Source organism: Microtus oregoni, unplaced genomic scaffold (genome assembly GCF_018167655.1).
Source record: "Microtus oregoni isolate MIOR12 unplaced genomic scaffold, Mior012 000029F_ref0000214, whole genome shotgun sequence".
NCBI classification, from domain to species: Eukaryota; Metazoa; Chordata; class Mammalia; order Rodentia; family Cricetidae; genus Microtus; species Microtus oregoni.
Window position 1 is genome coordinate 4,529,472 of NW_024543088.1, and position 23,069 is coordinate 4,552,540.

At 44.7% G+C, this 23,069-nt stretch overlaps 1 protein-coding gene across 2 annotated transcripts in view; it reads left to right on the forward strand.

Annotated features, from left to right (window-relative positions):
• The window catches only part of Lmtk2 (lemur tyrosine kinase 2), a 96,940-nt gene that overhangs the window by 63,474 nt on the left and 10,397 nt on the right, over nt 1–23,069 (forward strand). For both annotated transcript variants that reach the window (XM_041677778.1, XM_041677779.1), the window contains exons 7-11: nt 991–1,124; nt 9,266–9,350; nt 10,884–11,005; nt 16,833–16,982; nt 18,469–21,409. In XM_041677778.1, the coding sequence (XP_041533712.1) occupies nt 991–1,124; nt 9,266–9,350; nt 10,884–11,005; nt 16,833–16,982; nt 18,469–21,409 (3,432 nt within the window). The remainder of the gene's footprint in view (nt 1–990; nt 1,125–9,265; nt 9,351–10,883; nt 11,006–16,832; nt 16,983–18,468; nt 21,410–23,069) is intronic.

Genomic DNA, 23,069 nt, shown 5'->3' on the forward strand with positions numbered 1-23,069 from the left:
ATGCTTACCATATAAATATGAATACCTGGTTTCAATTACCAAAACCCAAGTAAGAAAAGCCAGGACAGTGGTGTCTGTAGTCTCAGCCCTGGAGAGAAAGACAGGAGGATCCCTGGAACTAGCCAGCCAGTCAGGCCTGGTAAGCAAGCTCCAGACCAGTAGGAGACACCGCCCCAAAACTAAGGTAGGGAGTGATGGAGGAATGTGCCAGGACTGACCTCTGTCCTCCAAATACGTATACACTCTTAAACGTGGATGTACACATTCCTCTCCCCAGAAAGCTTTCGCTTGGATTAGATCACTTCAATAGCTGTCTGTTCTTGTGTAAGGAGAATATAATGTATTATTTCCTCACACCTACGCCCCTTAGACAGGTAGCCCAGAGCACTCATGGGAGTAGCTGGGGTGCTGAATGCCAGTATGTCTGGCTAGGGTTTCTCTTCCTAGGCTTATTGAATTGAACTGGTGAGTGTCTACAAGTGGCTGGAATGTTCTTTCCCATGTTGGTCTCTGGGGAAGGAAGCTGAGTGAGACCTGATTGTTGCTAGCACTCAGTGACTTTCCTCACCTCTTCCACCTTTTTTCCTTTTTCAGCCTCTACTCCATGGCTCACTCAAGCATAAATGGTGGCCGTGGAACCTCGTGATAAAGCGCTTACCAATCACGTGTATCCTAGAAATGAAAGTTAGGTGGTGTGAATAGCACACTTTAGCTCTCCACATCACCTCTTTGTAACCTGGAGGTTCCTAGCTATCTTCACCACGCTTAATTTAATTGTGCATCGTTATACAACTATATTCCATTTACTATTTTGTCCTGTATGTGTTTGTATAATAACTAATGAGAATGATTCTTAAAGTAAAATAACATATACTTTGGGTTGGTTGGAATTACCTTTAAGTCATTTATTAAGTCATCCTAATAGTTCAGATCAACTGCAGTGCTTGTCTAGGTGCTGCACTTGTCACTCACGTGGGCTGGTTTTCGCAGGGCGACCTGAAGGCTTACCTGCGCAATGAGCAAGAGCATGTGCGGGGAGATTCACAGACCATGCTGCTGCAGAGGATGGCGTGTGAGATTGCTGCAGGGTTGGCAGCCATGCATAAGCTGCACTTCCTGCACAGGTAGGTCTGCCTGGGCACAGGCACACTCTTCACATTGCTGTTCTTACAGCTAACTGAAGAGGTTGTGAGGTTTGGGGAGAGGGGCTGGGGATGGGATGCAGCTTAGTTGGTAGACTGCTAACATTCCTACAAGTGGACATGATAAACTGGGCATAGTAATGCACATATATAATCCCAACACTCAGAAGGCAGGAGCATCAAAAAGAAATTCAAGGACATCCTCAACTACATAGTGAGTTTGAGACCAACCTGTGATACATGAGACTCTATCTCAAAAACACCAAATCAAAAAACAAAGGCAAGAATGGAGGAAGGAAGGAAGAAACCAAAGAGATGAGGCTGTGGCGTGAGCTCTCTGCTTAAAGAAGTATTGATAAATAAAAGCAAAGGTGGACTTCACTTAAACCAACACCAGGGAGTAGCATGAATGTGGTCCGAGTCTAGAAAATAAGCAGTGTGAGAAGTCTGCAAGCCTCAGGGTAGGGAGTGAGTGTACCTGGCTCCCTCCTGGCCTCTGACTGCTTTAGGCTTCTGGTTATACCCACGAAATCTCCTTATGTGTCTGTTCGCAGTCCTAAGGAAGCACTCACTATAGATTAGCAGTACCACTTTGCACTAGGTTGGTGGCTTTGGTTTCTGGCTGGTGAACAGGCTGTCTTAAAAGTGTCAGAACTGAGTCTGAAGAGGCCGCTTCCTGTTTGTACACCATAGGTTTCCTTTTGTCCTAGCACAGATGACTGGTCCTGCTTTTATTCTCCTTTTGCCTTTAGGCTTTTGAGTCCCAATTTTTTAAAATAGATTTATTTCTTTATTTGTGTGTATGTAGAGTCCTGCCAGAAGGAGGGAGTCAGATTCCTTCTTGATCACTCCATTTTGAGTGAGAATGCCTTTGAGGTAGGAGCTCTTCCGAGCTGGCATTTTCTCAACCAGGCTGAAAGCCCATGGTCCCCAGTGATTCTCCTGTCTCTACCTCTGCTCAAAGCTGGGGCTACAAGTATGAGTGGGGCACTGGGATTGAGATCATAGTTCCATTCCTCTAGCTTAGTACACACGAGCCATCTTTGCAGCCGAATGTTTGTGGATACAGTGTTACTTTCTTCTTCTGTCCCCAGTGGGTACCCACACACATGTGATCCACACACATATACACAGTTTTATAAACAATAAATCTTGCCGGTCATGATGGCACATGCCTTTAATCCCAGCTCTTGGGGAGGCAGAGGCAGGTACATCTCTGAGTTCTAGGACAGCCAAGATACACAGAGAAACCCTGTCTCAAAAAACAAAAAATAAATATATATATATATTTTAAAACTTTTAAATAAAAAAAACAAGTTTAAGAATAATTTATTTTTAGTATAAGTCCTTTTATTTATTTATTCATTTATGAGAAAACATCTGGTTGTATTTGGGGGATATGGTGAGCAATTAAAGGGTTGTTTCTTTTAGATGCTCATTACTTCAGGATTGACAGAAAAGGGAAGTGGTTAGCTTTTTCCTCCACATCTGTTTCTTGATTGACTTGCAGTGGTAAACAAATTATTTTGATAAAGTATTTCTAAATTGTGCAAGGTGAGAGGAGAGAAGGCACGTTGGCTAACTGTGCAGAGGACCAACTCAGTTCCCAGCACCGACGGCAGGCAGCTCATCAACACCTGTAACATTACCTTCAGAGATCCAGTGCCCTCTTCTGGCCTCAATGGCAGCTTCACACACATAGACACACACAGAGACATAATTAGAACATGTCTCAGAGATGGCTAGAAAGTGTGCTTTAAACCTGTTCACCATCGTGGTGTCTTTTTTTTTTTTAAAGAGATTTATTTATTTATTATGTATACAGTATTCTCAGTGCTGTGCCTGCAGGCCAGAAAAGGGCACCAGATCTCATTACAGATGGTTGTGAGCCACCATGTGGTGGCTGGGAATTGAACTCAGGACCTTTGGGAGAGCAGGCGGTGCTCTTAACCTCTGAGCCATCTCTCCAGCCTTTTTTTTTTTCCTCAAGACAGGGTTTTGTTGTAGCTTTGGAGCCTGTCCTAGAACTAGCTCTTGTAGCTGGCCTCAGACTCACAGACATCCCTCTGCCTCTGCCTCCCAAGAGCTGGAATTAAAGGCGTGCGCCACCACCACCCGGCTCACCACCATGTTCTTAAAGATGACAAAGCTGTCTTAAGAGACTTGAAAACAAAGATAAATCATATGATTTGGATGATATTCAAGAACAAAGGCCCACGGTACAGAAGAGCCCTGGAACCATTGACAGCTGTTACATTCTGCTTTTTAAAGTAATTGCTTTGGACTAGGTAGGTGATACATAGCTTGGTTGGTAAAGAGCTTACAGGACCAAGTTTGACTTGTAGTTTTTATTTCTTTAATTTATTGTCCAAAAGATTTATCTTTTTATTTTTTGTAATGTGTATGAGTGTTTACCTGTGTGTATGTAAGCATACCACACACATGCATTGGCTTCAGAGTTCAGAGAGGGCATTCATTAGGTGCCTGGAACTACAGTTACAGACAGTTGTGAGCCACCATATCAATGTTGGAAAGATTTGCAACAGCAGCAAGTACTTTTTATCCACTGACCCACCTTTCCAGTCCCAGTCCATGATCTTATTATTTTTTTCTTTTTTTAAAAAAGCGAGTGTGAGCTGGGCAGTGGTGACATGCACCTTTAATCCTAGCACTAGAGGCAGATGCTGGTGGATCTGAGTTCAAGGCCAGCCTGATCTGCAGAGTGAGTTCCAGGACAGCCAGGACTGTTACAATTACATAGAGAAACTCTGTCTCGACAAACCAAAACAAACAAAAGCCAGTGTGGCATTGCAAATTTATAATCCCAGTACTGGGCGGGCAGATGTGCGTGGGGGAGTGGCATTGTAAGACATTGTCTGAGAAACAGCTCCTGAGGTCGTCCTCTGGCCTCCACACACTCAGGTGCCTATATACACACCACACACACACACACACAGGCTGTGTAGTATAGTCTCGTGTGGGGCAAACTTCTGTTCTTTATAAATTCTTCTTGTGTGGGTAGCCTTCCATATGGCATTATTTTAAAACTGAGATTTAGAATATTGGTTGACTCAGAGGACTTGGTTGAGATAGATCAGTCCACCTGTCTAACCCGAAGTTGTCCTTATGTTGGAAAATGATCTAGTAAATCACCCTAGTTAAAATTTTTTTTTTACATAATGTTTAAAAAAGAACCTTATCTCAGGGTCTCAGACAACCTGCGTTCCAGAGGTGGCATGCACAGCATTGCTGACGGCCGTGTGAACAGCACATGCTGCTGTTGCCTTCCCACAGGTGACCTCGGACCTAGGGTCCCCTGCCCTCCACTTTCAAGGTCTCCTGAGCAGCGGGGTACTACCGGGTTACTTTGGTGGGCAGTATATGTGCTCAAGCTGGCTAAGTAACTGACTTATTAAGCAACAGGAACGTCCACGCAGGAGATGATAGCAAACCAGAGAGCCCTTTCTGGACCGGACTAGTTTTTTGGTGGTTGGTTTTGTGTGTGTGTGTGTGTCTTTGTGCGCGCACACACGCATGTGTGTGTTTTGCTTTTTCTTTCTCTCCCTTCCTTTTTTTAAGACAGGGTCTCATTGTGTAGTCCTGGGTGACCTAGAACTCACATAGGTCTTCTGCCTTGCCAGCTGATTATGTACAACACCACACCAGCTAAAAAGATTCTTTAAAAGAAAAACAAAAAACATAATGTACCCAGTGGTCAACAGGCCAAGGCAAGAGAATTACAAATTAAAGGCTAGCCTGGGCCTTTAAATGAGACCCTGCCTCAAACAGACAAACAAAATAATTATCCCAGTATTACTTGAAGTGTTGGCAAATGGGAGAGACAGACATTCTCAAGGGAGCTAGTGTAAGCTTCAACTGTACTGTTGAATGTTACAGTGATGGCTGAGGATGACTAGGCTGGTTTACAGGAAGAATGTCTGTACTGTGATATCTTAAGTATGAAAGTTCAATTTAGTAGTCATAACAGTGTATACTCTTCTTTGTATATTTGTTTTGGTGTACACACTTTGTAGAAAGACTGTACCTCCCAGTTTGTTAATCTGTACCACCTGGAAGGGTAGAGGGAACAGAGGAAGACTTTAAAAACAAAACAAACTTTATACTTCAGGAGGGCACAGAAGGAGCCCAGCACCCTTACTGCCCAGTTAATGTGGCATGTTTGTGTAGCTCAGTTGGTACAACACTGGCCTGGTACACTCCAGGCCTTGGATTTATCCCAAACCCCAAGTAAACTAGGTATGGATATGCATGTCTGGAATTCTGAGGTTTGGGAGGTGGAGGCAGATAAAGCTACTTAGAAAGTTTGAGACCTTTCTAGACCACATGAGACTCAGTAAATCGAGGCACACACCATCTACTGGTATGCCTGTGTCTTACAAGTTAACAGCCTCACTTGGGGCATATACAGCACCAAATGCTACATCTTTCTAGGCTGGGTCAGGACAGCATTCCAGGTGGAAAGTGCAAGCTCCCTTCTTAACTAGCACTTGGGCCACTGATTACAAATGTGCACACAGAAAATATACCAGTTTTCTTTGATCATGATCCAGTGTGACTTCTAGTCTAGACCTGGCTCTGGGAAGGTTGTCTCTTGATAGTTAATCCTGGGGATACCACACTTTAGTAAAAGTGCTGGTTATGGTGCAGGTCCTAGGTACCAGGACCTGAGGGAACAGGCCAGAAACCTCAGGGTTCCTCTCAGAAGTAAAGTCTCAGCTCATCCCAGGGAGGCCCAGCAGATATGCACTGGTTCCTAGGATATGCCCATTCTCAGCCCACCCCTGGTATGCTGCCTGCTGTCTTTTGTTTAGGGGTAAGAAAGTGGGGCCCCCGAGTGATTCTAGCACACATTTGGTTGTGAGAACCATCAAAGCCTTCCCTAGAGATAGATAGTGCCTTAAAAACTCAGGTTGGCCTTGGTTTTAGGTAACATTTTTAGTTTTGTTAAGGTTTGGCTCATTTTGTGTTTTGTCTGTGCTGAGGATGGGATTCAGTGCCTCCTGTATGCCCTGTATGCTACTGAGCTATTTCTCTAGCCCCTACTGAGGCACTCTTTATAACTGAGCCATGCCTGCAACCTAACCTGGGTATTAGATAGACATTGCCAAAGCATCCTTCTTTCCCTGTGTGTTGAGGTTTGGCCTCCATTCTGGAGTCCACTAGGAAGTTTTATTCCCTGGGCTTAGACTCTGAACTGGGTGGGAATGGAGTATGGCCCCTAGTACTTATCTCTGCTGTCATACTCCTTCAGGGTCAGAGCTCTGGAAAAGTTGGTGTCTAGTAACCAGAGACTGCTTATTTGAGTATTCCATCTAGTTTTGCAGTAGTGTACAATGTGAGACTAAGCTAGAGTCTGTAGAGACCCATTGGAGTCCTGGCTGTCCGGCCTAGCCTTGATGTTGGACGAGCCCAAGGAAAAAGCCACCCAGGAGTCCTTATCCCATCCCATTACCAGTCCCAAAAAGTCCTGTAGGCACTGTCCTCTATGTCTAGTCAGAATTTCACAGTGGAAAAATTCTGCATTCCCAGAGCCCAGTGGGTGGCTGGTATGTAGTAGGTACCCAGTAATGTGGTATTGCTCAGCCAGCAAGGATGGACCTCATAAGCAGGAAAAAGACCATTAACACTCTAGGAAAGCTTGTGCCCTACCCACTACTCATCCCCCCAGGTTTCTTTTCTTTTTTTTTTTTCGAGACAGGGTTTCTCTGTGGTTTTGGAACCTGTCCTGGAACTAGCTCTTGTAAACCAGGCTGGTCTTGAACTCACAGAGATCCGCCTGCCTCTGCCTCCAAAGTGCTGGGATTAAAGGCGTGCGCCACCACCGCCTGTCTCCCCCCCCCCCCAGGTTTCTTGATATAATGCAGACACATCTGAGTTCCACAGCGTGATGGACATGGCCCTTCAGGGCCTCAGTGTTTGTGGCTGCTGCAGTCAGGTAGTCAGGGGGATAGAGAGGGTCAGCTGGGTGGTTAATTCTCCTCTCCTCAGCTTGATTTGCCCCCTCTGAGTGTATTTCTTCTGTAGAGTTAGAGATCTGTTTTACCCAGAAACACAGTTACCAAGATTGAATAGATAGCAGAAGCAAAACTCCCGGAAGAGTATTCGATGACTTTCAGGCGACTGGCTCCTGTCTCACTCTCTCATCAAGAGCTTGGTCACTCTGCTCCCTGTAGATAGAAATTTGCCATGGGTTAATTTGGAGCTGGCCTTGGTCATCTTCAGCTATCTGCACTAGAGAATCCTTCTACAGGTGGGCAGACTGATGTGTAGCTACCCAGGTTAAAAACAAATGGTGATAAAATGTGACTTAGAACCCTTGGGCCTGCTGCCAAGTGGAATGACCAGCCAGTGCCTTCTGAGAGCCAGGCAGGGCTGGAGCTTGGGCAGCCTCGTCACCAGACCTGTTTTTCAGCCTGAAGGAGAATGCTGGCTACAGTTGTGTTTCCTGACCTGAGCGGTCTTGACGTCAGGTTGCACACTAGCACCTTGTGTTTTTTCTGTTCCATAGCTCTGCACATTAATGGTGCAGAGACTACTTAGTGTTAGCATTTTAGGCCGATTACATCATTGCCTTGAATCTAGATAGCAGTCCTAACATTTAAAAACATTCTGTGCACATTTTTATTGTACTTCTGTAATCCCCTGTTTCTGTACACACAATAAACCAAATTAAAAAAAATAAGATTGTAGGTTTCTATTTTGTTAATGATAACGAAGTCAGAAAGTATCCAAGGTTTTACCAAAGGCTGGAAAGCTTTGCAATAGAGCGCCATGCAAATCACCACACATGAGCAGCATACAGAACCACTTAGTGCAACCAAATCAGCATTCCACTGAGAGTGCCCATTGAGACCCAACAGTGCAAGGGCCAGTGTTGCTACCATCCGCTGCTGCCCCTTGTAGCTATTGATGGTGAGAGTGTGAAACACTTCACCTGCTAGCAAAGTTACTTCCAGCCTCTGCTCACTAGTGGGTACTGTGAGAAATAAATGAGAAAACTGAGTCACTTAGGGAAAAGGAGGTCTTAGAGAAACACCTGGGTAGCGAGAGCATTGTAGCCGCATTGGACAACTCACAACCACCTGTAACTCCAGCTCTAGGGGATCAAACACCCACTTCTGACCTCTGAGCATCTGAACTCATGTGCACTAACCCACACACAGATAGACACTTATATGCATAATTTAAAAATAATAATATAAATAAAATATTTTAAAGTTTTTTGAAAATCAAAAACAACAAAAAAAAGGGGAAGTTTTTTACTTATTGAAGTATGTCTTTTGTTTGATATGTGTGTACAGGTTAGAAAACAATCTATGTTGTTTTTCTTGTCCATTTTATTTGAGACAGTGTCTTTTGCTAGCCTGGAACTTGTTAAGTAGGCTAGACTGGCCTCCTGTCTCTGCCTCCCCAGCTTTGGGTTTGCAAGTGTATGCCACCATGTCCAGCCTTTTTACGTGGGCTCCAGCGACTAAACACAAATCCTTAGGATTGCAAGACAAGCATATTAGGTACTGAGCCATCTTCCCACCCTTCAAAGTACCAGTTTTATAAAAGTGAACTTGTTCTTCAAGTGAACACTGTCTGTAAATTGTACATCATGACTGTATACTCTTCTCTTTCCTTCAGGAAGGTAAAGGAAAGAGACAGAGTTCTTGGAGAGGGCCCAGCGCCAGCGCCTACGTAACTTTGAAAAGTGAGGGCATGTGGGGTGGGGGCACACAGTGGCTTTTGAACCTTTGGAGTTGCACCTTTATTAACAGATTAAGAGACTGTTCCTACCCTCAGATTGTAAAGAAAATTCAGGCAATTTCAATATTCTAAAGTTCTTTCTGAGTTACTCTTTAAGTACTGTGATCCAGGCCACTGATGTAGTTTTGTTCATACTTAACCAGTGATCTTAGTTATGTGTCTAAAATGCAGTTAGGAATGTGCTGTTTAACTTAAACTATGACAAAAATCAGGGCACTGATTACTAAGCAGAGAGCTGAAGACACGCTGGTTTCTAAAGGAAGCCTCTAACCTGCGGCAGTTCTGTGAGGTGAGGTCCAGGCTGCATATCCTGTTTGTTCTTATGCTGGCCTTACTCCTTCCGTTTGCAGTGATCTGGCCCTACGGAATTGTTTTCTCACCTCCGACTTAAATGTCAAAGTGGGCGACTATGGAATAGGATTCAGCAGATACAAGGTAAGCAAAGCTCTGCCTCCATCCCCTTAACCTGCTCAGTGTCAGCCATGGACACTAAGTTGAAAAATGCTACCCATGCTTGAAGAAAGGGTGAGAGTCAGTCTTCATGACAGCAGGGTCTGTCACAGGCCTTTGAATGGTACCATTGACTTCTGTTTTTTTCTCAGTCAGTGGCTTTGTGACAAGGTTTTATGACAGCTTTTGAAAGACTCTGAGGTTTAAAGATATTTGCAATTCAGTGTAATTGATTCAGTTTGAATGATATAAAAAATTTAAAAAATACTTCAACTTTGTACTTATTTCATGTGGACATGTATGTTTGTGAGCATGTACATGCCAAGGACGTGTGTGGAAGTTAGAGGGCAATTTACCGATGTCAATTCTTTCTTTCTACCATGTGGGTTCCCAGGACAGAACTCAAGTTATCAGGCTTGGCAATAAATGCCTTATTGTGTTGAGCCATTTCACTAGCCCTGTACAGTAAAATTTATAATTAGCACGTGGGCAAAATGGTTATTAACACTTGGAAAGCAAAGCACACGTGTCATGTAGATATTTCTCCACACAGTCAGTAAAACTGCAGCACAGGTTTGATAAAATTGATATTTATGGTTTTGTTCTTTTGAAACTGTTATAAATAGACCAAAAAGAAAATAAATTAGTAGATTATATTTTCATCTGTATGTGTTTACAGAGCTCAGCTGAACAAGGACATGGGCAGAGATATTGCTGAGGCTGGAGAGAGATGGTTTAGAGGTTAAAGCACTTGCTGTTCTTGCAGCAGAGGACACAGGTTCATTTCCCAGCACCCACATGGAGGCTCACAGCAGTTTGTAACTCTAGTTCCAGAGGATCTTTTCTGACCTCCTCCTTGGGCTTTGTACACATACATGGTGTACATACATACGTTCAGATAAAATATTCATACATATAAAATAATTGTATTTTTTAAAAGGAATTTTATTGTTGTTATCCCCATTGTTTTCTAAGCAGCAATAGAAATATACTGTTTATCTGTGATTTAGTGGGTTCTTGTGAGGACCCGAGATGTGATACTTTCAAAGCAGTAGCTGTAGTGTTTGAAGCTCTTACTGCATACTGTGAAGCTGTTGCTAGCATTACCTTTCCAACCCCTTTCAAAGGTGGTTGGCTTTGTGCAGCCATAGTTTACAGCTAAGGAAGAGGGCTTCTAGTGTCTGTAGCTCACCCGTCACTTTGCTGCCGGTAAGTGCTGGGAGAACAGCCTGTAACATCAGCTGCGGTGACCAGCACAGTCCTCAGTGCAGAAGGCCAGCCTGTGCTAAAGGTGACCGAGCAAATGTAGTGCTTTAGAGACCGGTTTACAAAACCTCCAGACTTCAGAGGAACACCCCATGTCTCTTCCTTCCATTCAGAAGTCTCTCTTTGTGCCGGCTTCCCCTCCTCCCTGCTGTGTTTTTGATTGGGTGTGCATTTTTGAAAACATTTTGCTCTTAAACTATCAAGCTCCCCTCACATGGAATTCCTCTGAACATTGTGCTTGTGATTGTGCAGGAGGATTACATTGAGACAGATGACAAAAAAATTTTCCCTCTGAGGTGGACTGCTCCAGAATTAGTGACCAGCTTTCAAGACAGACTCCTGACTGCAGAGCAGACTAAATACAGTAATATCTGGTAGGTATCTGATATGCCATTTTATTTGATTTCTTTAGCAAAGGCCTGACTCCCTTCTCTTTGAGTATAGAAGTAATTACGTTAGGAAAGACATATCATGTGCCATAGCCATGGTAACAATTTTGAATACTGCACCTTCTGTCCATTTTCTTCTACTAAAAACAAGAACCACATCTGTTTTAAATTTTGTGCTTACACAGGGCCTGGAATATAGTGGATGCTTGATCTTTACTGAGTGAATGGAAAGCTGAAGGGAGTTTGGGCTGTTACATAAGACTGATTTTTAAGGGTCATTTCAGATGGTTCTAAAATGATGTCTCCAAATCTTAGACTAGACAGTGTCATGGTTTTCTTTATGACAGCTACATTTTGGGGTATCGTTTTCATGTTTATTTTTGGTTTTCTTTTTCTTACCTTCGCTTTGGATTGGTTTCCTTTTTTAGCTGTTTTCCTCTTCATTTGGGAGCTATGCTTTCTGCACCTGTACTTTTAATCAGTTATCCTAGAAATTACAGACAGTAGGTGTGAACTTCACAGACTTAATCTGACGTCATTTTCTAACCCTCTTTCTTGACTAGTACAGGACTTAGAACATTCCACTTCTCTCGAGCTGTGTCCCTCCTCCACACGGACGTGCACATGCACACACACGGTTATGTGCCATTGTTGGATATTCTCATTTTTTCTTTTACCCCTACCCCCAAACAAAAAAAACATAACTTTTGTTTGTTTCTTTCTTTGGTTTTGGTTTTGGTTTTTCAAGACAGTTTCTCTCTGTGTGCGTAGCCCTGGTTGTCCTGGAACTCACTCTGTACACCAGGATGACCTAAAACTCTCAGAGATCTGCCTTCCTCTACTTCCTGAATGCTAACATTAAAAGGGTGTACTGCCATACCTGGCTAACGTGTTACTTTTTAACATCAATATCCATTTAGATTTATCCACATAACAAACTGCTTTCCTTGTGTTTCTTTTGGTTTTTTTTGTGTTTGATCTCAGACCTTCCACTGTGGTTATACTACTTCTACTTAAAGTGTGTCCTTCCTGGTTTGATTGAGTGAGGCCTACTGGTAACAGACTGCTCACACTTGCCTGTTTTGTTCTCGTCCTTTGAACTGTTTTTACTTGATAACAGTTATTTCCTCCCAGCATGTTGAAGATGTCATTCTACTGTCCTCTGGCTTCCATTGTTGCTTTTGTGAAGTCAGCTGTAAGTCTTTGAAGGTAATATGACATTTTCTCTGGCTGACTTAACATTCTTCTCTGACTTTTTTTTCTCTTCTCCTATTTTTTATTTTCCTGTGATGTTTGTCAGTGTTAATTGTATGGGTTTGGATTGATACACCCACCCCTGCTTGTTTTTTATTTGACTTTCTAAATCTATAGGTTGATATAGTGCATTGGTTCTAGAAAAACTGTAGCCCTTATCCTCTAACTATTGCCTCTGTTTATGTTCCCTCCTTCAGGAAGGCTAATTGAACATTAATTATTGTTGCTTCCTACTCCATCTTACGTCTCTTAATTGACCCTTTGCATTTCACCCTTTTGATTTTAGAACACATGTTCTACCCACTAATTTTCTATTTTTTAAGGGTTTATTTTTATTTTATGTGCATTGGTGTTTTGCATGTGTATCTTTGTGAGGGAGTCAGATCCTCTGAAACTGGCATTACATACACAGTTGTGAGCTGCTATGTGAATTCAGAGAATTGAACCCGGGTCCTTTGGAAGAGCAGCCAGTATTCTTAACTGCTGAGCCATCTCTCCAGCCTCTAATTCTCTATTTTAAGATTCTCTTTTCAGCTATGTCCTTTTTGTTAAATCTCTCTGCTTTTTTTTAATTATCAGAGTTTTTTATAACTGAATTGTGATCTGTGTCAAATTATTGCAATAAATAATACCTTCCGCTTCTGGATGGAGAATTGCTTCCTCTGACTCTCCTTATGGTGAGACTGCATAGCATCTAGACTGAGATTCACTCCCCCACAGAGGACCTGGATTTGCCTCTTTTGGGTACTTGGGTGCCTTGCCACCTACAGGGCATTGCAGAGTGAGCTTAAAATGTTTCTCAGATAATGATTCTTCAAGGCTGACTCTGGTTACTTTGTAACTCATCCCCATTAGTCCCTCTTCTTTTTTTTTTTTTGGTTTTTCGAGACAGGGTTTCTCTGTGGTTTTGGAGCCTGTCCTGGAACTAGCTCTTGTAGACCAGGCTGGTCTCGAACTCACAGAGATCCGCCTGCCTCTGCCTCCCGAGTGCTGGGATTAAAGGCGTGCGCCACCACCACCCGGCAGTCCCTCTTCTTTTTCCCTGTCTGGCAGCTTGCCTTTCAGGAGCTGGCTTATATCTGCCCAGAAGTAGAGTCTTTCTGTGGGACTCTTTACCTGGGTAGACCCAGGGCTTTGGCCTGCTCAGCATTGCCTTCTTCCATGGAGCCTTAGACAAAGAAACCTAAGTGCTTGCATAGGTGCCCTAGGGCTCAAAGGTGGCTTTTGTATGCTTGGTTCTCAAAACTAGCTTCACCCTGGAAGTTCCTGCCTTCTTATCCACCTTAGATTCTTCAAGATTTTTTTTATGCTTCACTGGCATTTTTATTGTGTTTAGCAGGATGATTGACATGAAAATGGAGCCTGTGTTCCCCAAGGCAGAATTGGCACTGTTCCTGACTGTCAAAACAGTTGCTGGCAGGTTTTGCCATCCTGCTCATGCCAAGGTGGATGAGGGAACCTCATGCAGAATTTAGAGTAGAGGTAGGGAAAGCAGCAGAACACATTTCTTCCCAAAAGAATAAGACTTGTGCGCCTAAGGAGCTGGGGAACCTATGCTTCCTTTCATGCCCTCTGAAGAGTTGGGGCGGGGGTGGGGGGGTGGGGGGGGAAGGGAGGGGGGAGTGGCAGAGCCTGGTGCTTTGGTTTGAGAATGTCTAACTGGAAGAGAAGGAAGTGAGGTGAGTGAGGGCTGTAGAAGCCTGAGGCAGGAGATAGGCAATGCGGCTCATTCTGTCCCTTCCAAACAAACCTTTTGGTTTTTAGCATTTCACATGAATTCTTTATTTTCTTCAATAAAATTGGAAACTCTCTAAGGTCAATAGCCAGTGTTTTAAACATTTTTGTACTGAAAGTGATCGTACACCCCTGAGGATTCTTTGCCAGGGAGAAGGTGCTGCCTTCTGGCTTGACGTGAGGGCTTTCATCCTCTTTCCTCCTTTAGGAGAAATGATCTCTGTGGACATGGGACATTCTGACTCTACTCAGTCACTTGTACAGTAGCAGCAGGAAATTGAATACTAGGCTGCAAAACAGCAAGGAAAGCCACTGTGTGCTGTTGTTACTCACAGGTTCCTAGTAGGTATTGAACAGTCTCATGCAGCACAAATTCTAATTGTTGTTAATAATAATAACTCAGCTATCGGGGTGAAAGCTGAAGGATCAGAGAAGAATTGCGGCAGCCACTAGAGTTCTTACCTTTATCAGTGCACAGACCACAGGGGCGATCCTGTCCTCAGACTGCCTGCTTCAGACTGCTGCCTCGGACTCACTGAGCTCTTGTCTCCTCCCGCCTTATATTCCTCTTTCCGCCCAGCCATATCACTCCTGTCTCCACCTCCCTAGTGCTGGGATTAAGGGGATGTGACTCCTAAGTGCTGGGATCTCCTTTGTGTGGGCTCTGTTTCTCTTTTGGACTGGATCAATTTTGTGTAGCCCAGCGTGGCCTTGAACTAACGGAGATCCCTCTGCCCCTGCCTCCTGAGTCCTGGGATTAAAAGTGTGCGCCACCACTGCCTGGCCTTTTATTGGTTTAACTCTGCATTCTGATCTTTAGGCAAGCTTCAGTTGTTAAGACACAAACAAAATATCTCCACAGTCTCATAACCATACCCCAAATCTGGAAGAAGACAGAATTATAAATCACAGGGAGCTTTTGAAAAACTCCACTTTCCCTGGCCAAACCTGGCTCTGTCACTAAATGTTAGATACAGACCATGTGTGGTGGTACACACCCCTAATTCCAGCACTGGGAACAGAGGCAGGCAAATCTTTTTGCATTCATGACCTGCCTAGTTTATGTAGTAAGTTCCAGGCCAGCCTGGGCTGCATAGTGAGACCCTGAGTTTTATTTAAAAACAAAAAAGAGTGATATGGATCCTAAGAACCAACTTACTTGTTTAGAATTGTCCCAGAAGAATCTAAAAAGATGGCTTTGTGGTTAAGAGTACTGGCTGCTCCTGCAGAAGACAGAGTTGGATTCCCAGCACCAGCATGGCCACTCACATTCCATCTTTAAGTCCAGTTCCAAGGGGTTCCATGGCACCAGGCCTGCAAACAGTGCACAGACATGCATGCAGGCAAAATACCCCTGTACATAAAATAATACAATTTTTTAAAATGTAAACTTTGCAGATGACATTCCTGGTTCCCTGAGCCTATCCCAGGAGATTCCCGTATTGCAGTAAGAGTGGAAAGCAGCAATAGGAGGCTCTGAAGGAAAGGCCTTCCTTTGAACTCAGCAGAAGCCTTTCTAGGGGACAGAGCTCTAGGATGCAAGGACAAGTTGGTGGGGGAGGGGGAGATGGGTGTTCATCACACATTTATAAACCTAACACTTGACTGAGGCAGGAGGACCACTGTGATTAAAAACCAAGCTAGGCATTCCTTTTTAGCCCAGTCTACACGGTGAGAACTTGTCTACAGATAGCACCAATAACAAAAGAGGTAGTTGGATAGACCCTGAGATAGGGTGTCCCACCGTGGTGGCACCTGCCACAAGCTAGGAGACTAAGGAGCAACCAGAACAACAGGTGACAGGTCTGATTGTGAAGTGAGGTTTTACTCATTTCAAAGTATCTTGGAATTATTTTATAGTTATTCAGTAGGATTCCCCATCTCAGAATTCAGAGTGTGTGTTGTTGAACCACTTTGTCAAGCTTTAACATACCCTGTCAGTCTTTCAATTAATTACCTTTAACTTTGGTATTTTTGTGGGGGATCTTTTTGTTGTCGCTTTGTAGGTGCAGTTTTCCTGTGCTGACCATCTGGTCCCAAAAACCGACTCAGAGGCTGAATATGAATTATAAATACTTGGCTGATAGCTCAGGCTTATTACTAACTAGTTCTTATAACTTAAATTAACCTATTTCTATTAATCTACATTCTGCCAGGTAGGTCGTGGTTCTACCTTTCCTTCAGCATATCCTGCTCCCTCTGTGTCTTCTGGCGTCTCCTCTGACTCCACCCTTCTTCATCCTAGTATTCTCAGTTTGGTTGTCACGCCTAACTTTATCCTGCCTTGCTATAGGCCATCAGCTTCTTTATTAAATCAGTGATAGTAATACATATTGACAGTGTACAGAAGGATTGTTCCACAGCATTGTTGGTTTTGGTGTTGGTTTGGTTTGGTTTGGTTTGGCTTGGTTTTTTTGAGACCAGGGTTTCTTTCTGCAACATCCCTGGATGTCCTGGAACTTGTCCTGTAGACCAGACTGGCCTTGAACTCACAGAGATCCCACCTGCCTCTGCCTCCCAAGTGCTGTGATTAAAGGTGTGCGCCACCACTGCCTGGTTCTTTTAAGTTTTAAAATCACAAGGGATCATATTGTTTAATTCTTGCAATTATATTATGCCCTATTATAGTGATGAAATAAATATGAGAAGGCCTTCTGGTCATCCAGATAGCTTTTTTTTTTTTTTTGCCATTGGGATATTATTTAAGAGCTGTTTTTTCTTGATCTTACTAATAAATAATTACTTCCATGCATATCTTGTTCATACAGTTGCTGATGCTACAAATAAAAATGAGACCACAACATGACCCTCTTGCTTTCCACAGGTCATTGGGTGTGACACTTTGGGAACTCTTCAGTAATGCTGCTCAGCCTTATGCAAATCTTTCCGACCTGGATGTTCTCAATCAAGTCGTTAGAGAGAGGGACATGAAACTCCCAAAGCCCCAGCTGGAGCAGCCTTATTCTGATAGATGGTTGGTAGCTTCCTTCTGATTTGTAATCTACAAAAACAAGGAAGGAGTGTGGGGAGATGGCTTAGTCAGGGCAGTGCCTGCCACTCAAGCAGAAAGATCTGAGTTCACAGCCTCATTTTTACATTATTCATGGTTGATCATGCAAGTGTCATCTCTGCATTAGCCTATCTCATTGTCACCTGCACTTGCATTGCACACACACTTAAAGTCTTTAAAGTAATAGTAAATAGAAACTCAGGGTAGGACTGTGAGTGTAGTGCCACGAAGAGCCCTGGCCAGCACACACAAGGTCCTGGCTTCCGTTCCTAGTGTTTGACAGAAAGTGTTAAAACACATCTCTGCTAAATAGAGGAGAATGTAGGGCTACCAAGATGACTCGGGGTAAAGGTACTTACCACCAAACCCAGAAAGCCTTTGGTTCCTGGGACCACATGGGGAAGGAGAGACCAACTTCTCCAAAGGGCCCTCTGAACCAAATAAGTGCCTTGATGTGTCCCACTCCTGACTAATAAATAAGTAAATGTTTAGGAAAACTGAAGGCGAGAATGTGGCAGAACCATTTCAGAATTCAGGGGTCTACAAGATTGGGCTTGTCAGCACCCTGCGATGGGGTGCTCATGCGGTCCTGACCCTCCTTAAATGTTGATACACATAGGATTGGTGACGCAGGGAGAGGCAGTTCTCAGTGGTATAGCCACTGATAAGATACGTACAGTCCTGTAAGCAGCCCTAATGAACACCTTTGGGTCACAAACACACACATGAAAATAGAGGGGAGGCTAGTTGGGAAGAATGGGATTTATGGGAGTGGGAAAGGGCAAGAGAGGGTGAGGGGTGGCTGTGTGAATATGATCCTAATACAGTATGTGCCTGTATGAAAATGTCATAATGAAACCCAATATTGTGCATAATTAATATGTGCTAGCCAGGTGGTGGTGCTGCTGCATGCACACCTTAATCCCAGCATTCAGGAGGCAGGCAGATCACTGTGAGTTCAAGGCCAGGCTGGTCCACAGAGTGAGTTCCAGGACAGCCAGAGCTGTTACATAGAGAAACCTTGTCTGGAAAATAAAAGGAAAAAAGTTAATATATTCTAATGAAACATTAAAACTAAACATATGCAAGCTAGAGCGTGAATCATATTTTTTTAAAAAACAATTTGCATGTTCTTAGAATGCTATCAAAACATTAACAAAAAAGATTTAGAATAGCAACCAAAAAGTATATTTTTTATGAGGTTATTACAAGAACATGTGATCTGGCAGACAGCTTGTGACTGTATACTGTGAAGTGTCTGAGTGCATCATGTGTTCTTTCCTTTCCTCCTGCACCATTAGTCACTCTGAGGTGAGCCCTTAACATGGCTGGCAGTGGTTGAGGTCTAGAAATCTTGGGAAGGGCATTTTGAGTTGGCTCTGAGGTAAGGTTATTCCTTACTTTCAGTCAGTGTGTTCCGTTCATTAATTGTCAATCGTGTGGCTCTCAGGTATGAAGTGTTACAGTTCTGCTGGCTGTCTCCTGACAAGAGGCCAGCCGCAGAAGATGTGCACCGACTACTCACTTACCTGCGGATGCAGAGCCAGCGGGACTCAGAGGTCGACTTTGAACAGCAGTGGACCGCTCTCAAGCCAAACACCACCAGCAGGGACACGTCAAGTAGTGCCGCCTTCCCCATCCTTGACCACTTTGCCCGGGACCGGCTAGGTCGGGAGATGGAGGAGGTCCTCACAGTGACTGAGACCAGCCAGGGGCTGAGCTTTGAGTATGTGTGGGAAGCTGCCAAGCATGACCATTTTGATGAGCGAGCTCGGAGTCACCCCGACGAAGCCTTGTCGTTCTCCAGCATGTTCTTCCCAGTTGAGGTGTTTGAGAGTTCACTTTCAGATCCTGGCCCTGGCAAACAAGATGATAGTGGCCAAGAAGTCCCCCTGAGGGCCCCTGGGGTGGTTCCTGTGTTTGATGCCCACAACCTCTCTGTTGGAAGTGACTATTACATCCAATTGGAAGAGAAAAGCAGCAGCAACTTAGGGCTGGATTATCCACCCACACTGCTCACAACTGAAGTGGATAACCCAGAAAGGGCTGGAGCTGAGGCACCCCAGCTCACGACCCTCAAGAACCTTGTGTCTGAGGAACCCAGTACAGATGACGATTTCTTCCAGAGCAGTGCCCTACCTAAAGAACCCAGCTCTGCCGAGGACTCGCATGCAGCCAGCCTCCCTGGGAGCCCTTTCAACATTTCCAGTGACCTTGACAGAGCAGATGACCTGCCCAGTCACCAAAAAATATTTGATCTAATGGAACTAAATGGGGTCCAAACTGACTTTAAGCCAGCCACCTTGAGTTCGAGCCTGGATGACCCCAAAGACACTTGCCACCCTGACAAAGAAAAGTCCCGTAAACTTTTCGACCAGGACCCTCTGTGCTTATCAGAAAGTCTTTTGCACCAAGATCACTTTGATCCACTGAGTGTTCAAGAATTATCAAAAAACTTTTTATTTCTTCAGGAGAAAAATCTTCTGAAAGACTCACTGCCTAGCAAGGAGCCAGTGAACGATCTTCAAACAGAACTTAAGAATGCAGGTTTTACCTCGACACTGTTAGGTTCACCCCAGAGAGACTCTCTGAGTTCTGAAGTTGAGTTTCCTGAGACGACACTGGGCTTTCCTCTGTCACAGGAAAGCGTGAGCAGAGAGAATGAAGGTACAGGTGTCATGCCTCAGGACAGTACGTCACCACAGGCCTCCCCGGAAGTGCAGATGCCTCCGGCCTCACTCACAGAAGAAGAACCTTCTAATGGCCCCTTAGATTCAATTCTGAGGCCAGGAGAACTCAAATCTTTTATAGATGTCAGAGTCCCTGAGGACTCCATCTGCCTGGCTGTAAGCCCCAGCCCTATGACTACCCCAGATGAAACTCTTACTGATGCCAAAACTCATGATGAGGGTGATGGACCCCCAGACATCACTTGCCAAAACAAGGAGGCCTTGAATCTCACCAAAAGAGACTCCACTTTTGTGAATGATGATCTTACTGGTCAGGATAGTATGGGGAGTAGTCTTCCAGAATCCAGACAGGATTTACAAAATCAGCCATTTTCAGAAGACCTTCTTAGTGGCAGCTCACTAGAGAAAAGTTCGGAAACTGTGGAGGCTTTAAATGAGATCAATTGCAAGGCTGCCCCCAAAGATGCAGCCCTGGCATCTGCCCTCTCCTCAGACTCCACCAGCCAAGATAGCCTCTTAGAAGACAGTTTGTCAACACCCATCCCCACCTCAGAGCAGTCTGTGGAAACACCAGATTCCCTGGACTCAGTGGATGTCCATGAGGCATTGCTAGAGTCCCTGGGCTCCCACACCCCGCAGAAACTCTTGCCCCCTGATAAGCCCGCAGATAGTGGCTATGAAACAGAGAACCTGGAGTCTCCTGAGTGGACCCTGCACCCTGCACCTGAGGGCACTGCTGATTCAGACGCGACTGCAGCAGGTGACAGTGGCCAGAACAGTTTGCCTCCCAATCCAGTCATTGTCATCTCAGATGCGGGTGATGGCCACAGGGGTGCTGAAGGCCACCCTCAGAGCTTCACACTAGGCACCCAGAGTTCGTATCGAGACTCTGCATACTTCTCAGACAATGACTCAGAGCCAGATAAAAAGCCTGAGGAGGTCCCAGTGACATCTGCCTCTGCCTCTGCCTCTGCCCCGGCCTTGGTAAAAGGCCAGTCCCCGCCCGAGCCTGTTGTTCCAGAGGAAAGTTCTGACGTCGGAGACAGCTGTTTGGAAGCCCCACAGAGCCAGCCAGATCAAAGTCAGGTGTCTGCTTTGCAGAATTCTTGTCACTCAGAACTACAAGAAATGTTGCAGCCCACACCAGCTGATGCTTCCAGAGAGACATTGCCTGTGGATGATGAGGCCAGCAGCCCCTTTAGTTTGCTGAATTCAGAACTTAGCAGCTGTGATGACCTGGAGACACAGGAAGATCGCCCATGCACCCTGGCCTCTACCGGCACCAACACTAATGAACTCCTTGCATACACAAGTTCCACACTGGATAAGTCCATGTCCAGCCACTTCGAGGGCCCGAAGCTGAAGGAACCAGACATCGAAGGGAAGTACCTCGGCAAACTCTGTGTGTCTGGGGTGCTGGACCTCTCAGAGGATGGGATGGATGCTGATGAGGAAGATGAGAACAGTGACGACTCGGACGAGGACCTGCGGGCCTTCAACTTGCACAGCCTTAGCTCCGAGTCAGAAGACGACACAGAGCACCCGGTGCCCATTATAGTTAGTAATGATGATGGCAGGCACTTGCGGAGTTTGTTGAAACCCTCAGCTGCTGAGGCTATTGAGCAGCTGCCAGATGACTGGAAGAAAGAAAAGAAGGCAGTGACATTTTTTGATGATGTCACTGTTTACCTGTTTGACCAGGTATCTCAGACTTCTTTCTCTTTATATTGTAGAGAATTTCAAGAAGGTGTGAAGCTAACTGTGACCTGATTTGGTTCTATTTTTAAAAATTCAGAATTTTCTTTCTTTTTATGTATGTATTGTTTGGGTATATACGTTTGCATGTGTGTGGGGGACAAGGTTGGTGTTGGTGTCTTCCTTTCCACATGATAGAGAGGCCGGTTCTCTGACCTAACTCAGAACTCGCTGCTTCAGCTCATCTCAGCCAGCTTGCTCTGGAGAGCCCTGGGATGACAGGTGCATCCTTCTCGGCATTTACCTGGGTGCTGGGGACTTGCGCTCCAGTCCTCTTGCTTGCTTGGCAGGTGCTTTACCACTGGTTTTGTTTTCTGGCTCCACAAGACACCCATCCTTTTGGTTCCATTATTCCTTGTGCTGACTTCCCCTCACTAATCCAATCCACCTGTATCATCACCTTCCAGCTTGGAGCAGTGTCCATGCCTTTGATGAGAAACCTGTCTTGGCTCTCATATCATGGCGCTGAGATTCTAAGCCTTAGAAGTAACCTTTTCCTAATGACTGCCACCTGGGGTGTGACGGGCTTCAGCTTGTCTTGTCACACTCGAGGCAGGCAGTGAAAGCAAAGCAGACATCTTTGGCTTCCTCATGCCCTCAGCATGCCATGAGTTCAGGACAAGCACACTAGGCTCCCCAGGAGGGCATCATTCATGTCATCACAGCTGTGGTCTTGTTCATTTTATTGATGGTTATTTATTTTTCTAAGACAGGGTTTCTTTATATATCCCTGCCTGGAACTCACCAAAGCAGGCTGGCCTTGAACTCAGAAATACACTTTCCTCTGCCTCCTGAGTGCTGGGACTAAAGGTGTCCACTATGCCTAGCTTTGTGGTCTTGTCTTTTAATTGCTGTTGAGACAGCAGACTATGGTAATGTGGAAGTCATCTGAGACTGATGATGTTCCAAGAATCAGCAGAAATTAATTTTGTACAGGGCATTTGCATTCAGTTAAGGGAGAGTCCTGGGCATTCTTCCTGGATCTCCTAACAGAATTCCACTGAAATTAGTTGACTGAATTTTAGAATCTGACAGTTGGCACTAACACCCAACACGGGTGCAGGCCTAGAACAGTTGCTGGCAGGGAACTCTAAGAAACAATGGCCAGCCCCTGCAGGGTGAGTCTGGAGAATAGGACAGCTCTTCTGCTTTGACCCTTGATGGCCTGGTGAGTAGATAGGCTTCTTGAAAATGGAACAGCTTATAACTGGAGAGCTCTCTCTCTCTGTCTGTCTCTCTCTCTCTCTCTCTCTCTCTCTCTCTCTCTCTCTCTCTCTGCGTACACTTGTGTCTGCTCACAAGTAGAAGTCAAAGGTCCATGTCTCGTGTCTTCCTTGACTGCTGTCTGTCTTATTTTTTGAGACTAGCTATCTAATTAAATCAGGGCTCCCTGTTTTAAGAATTAAAAACAAAAACTTCTGTGTACCACTTACAAGCCTGGATCCCAAAGAGGTCAGAAGAGGAATCCCCCAGAACTGGAGCTACAGATGGTTGTGAGCTACCATGCGTGGGTGCTGGGAATCAAACCCAGGTCTACTGGAAGAGCAGCTAGTACTTGTAACTGCTGAGCCCCAGACACCTAACTTTTTACATGGGTGTGAGGGAT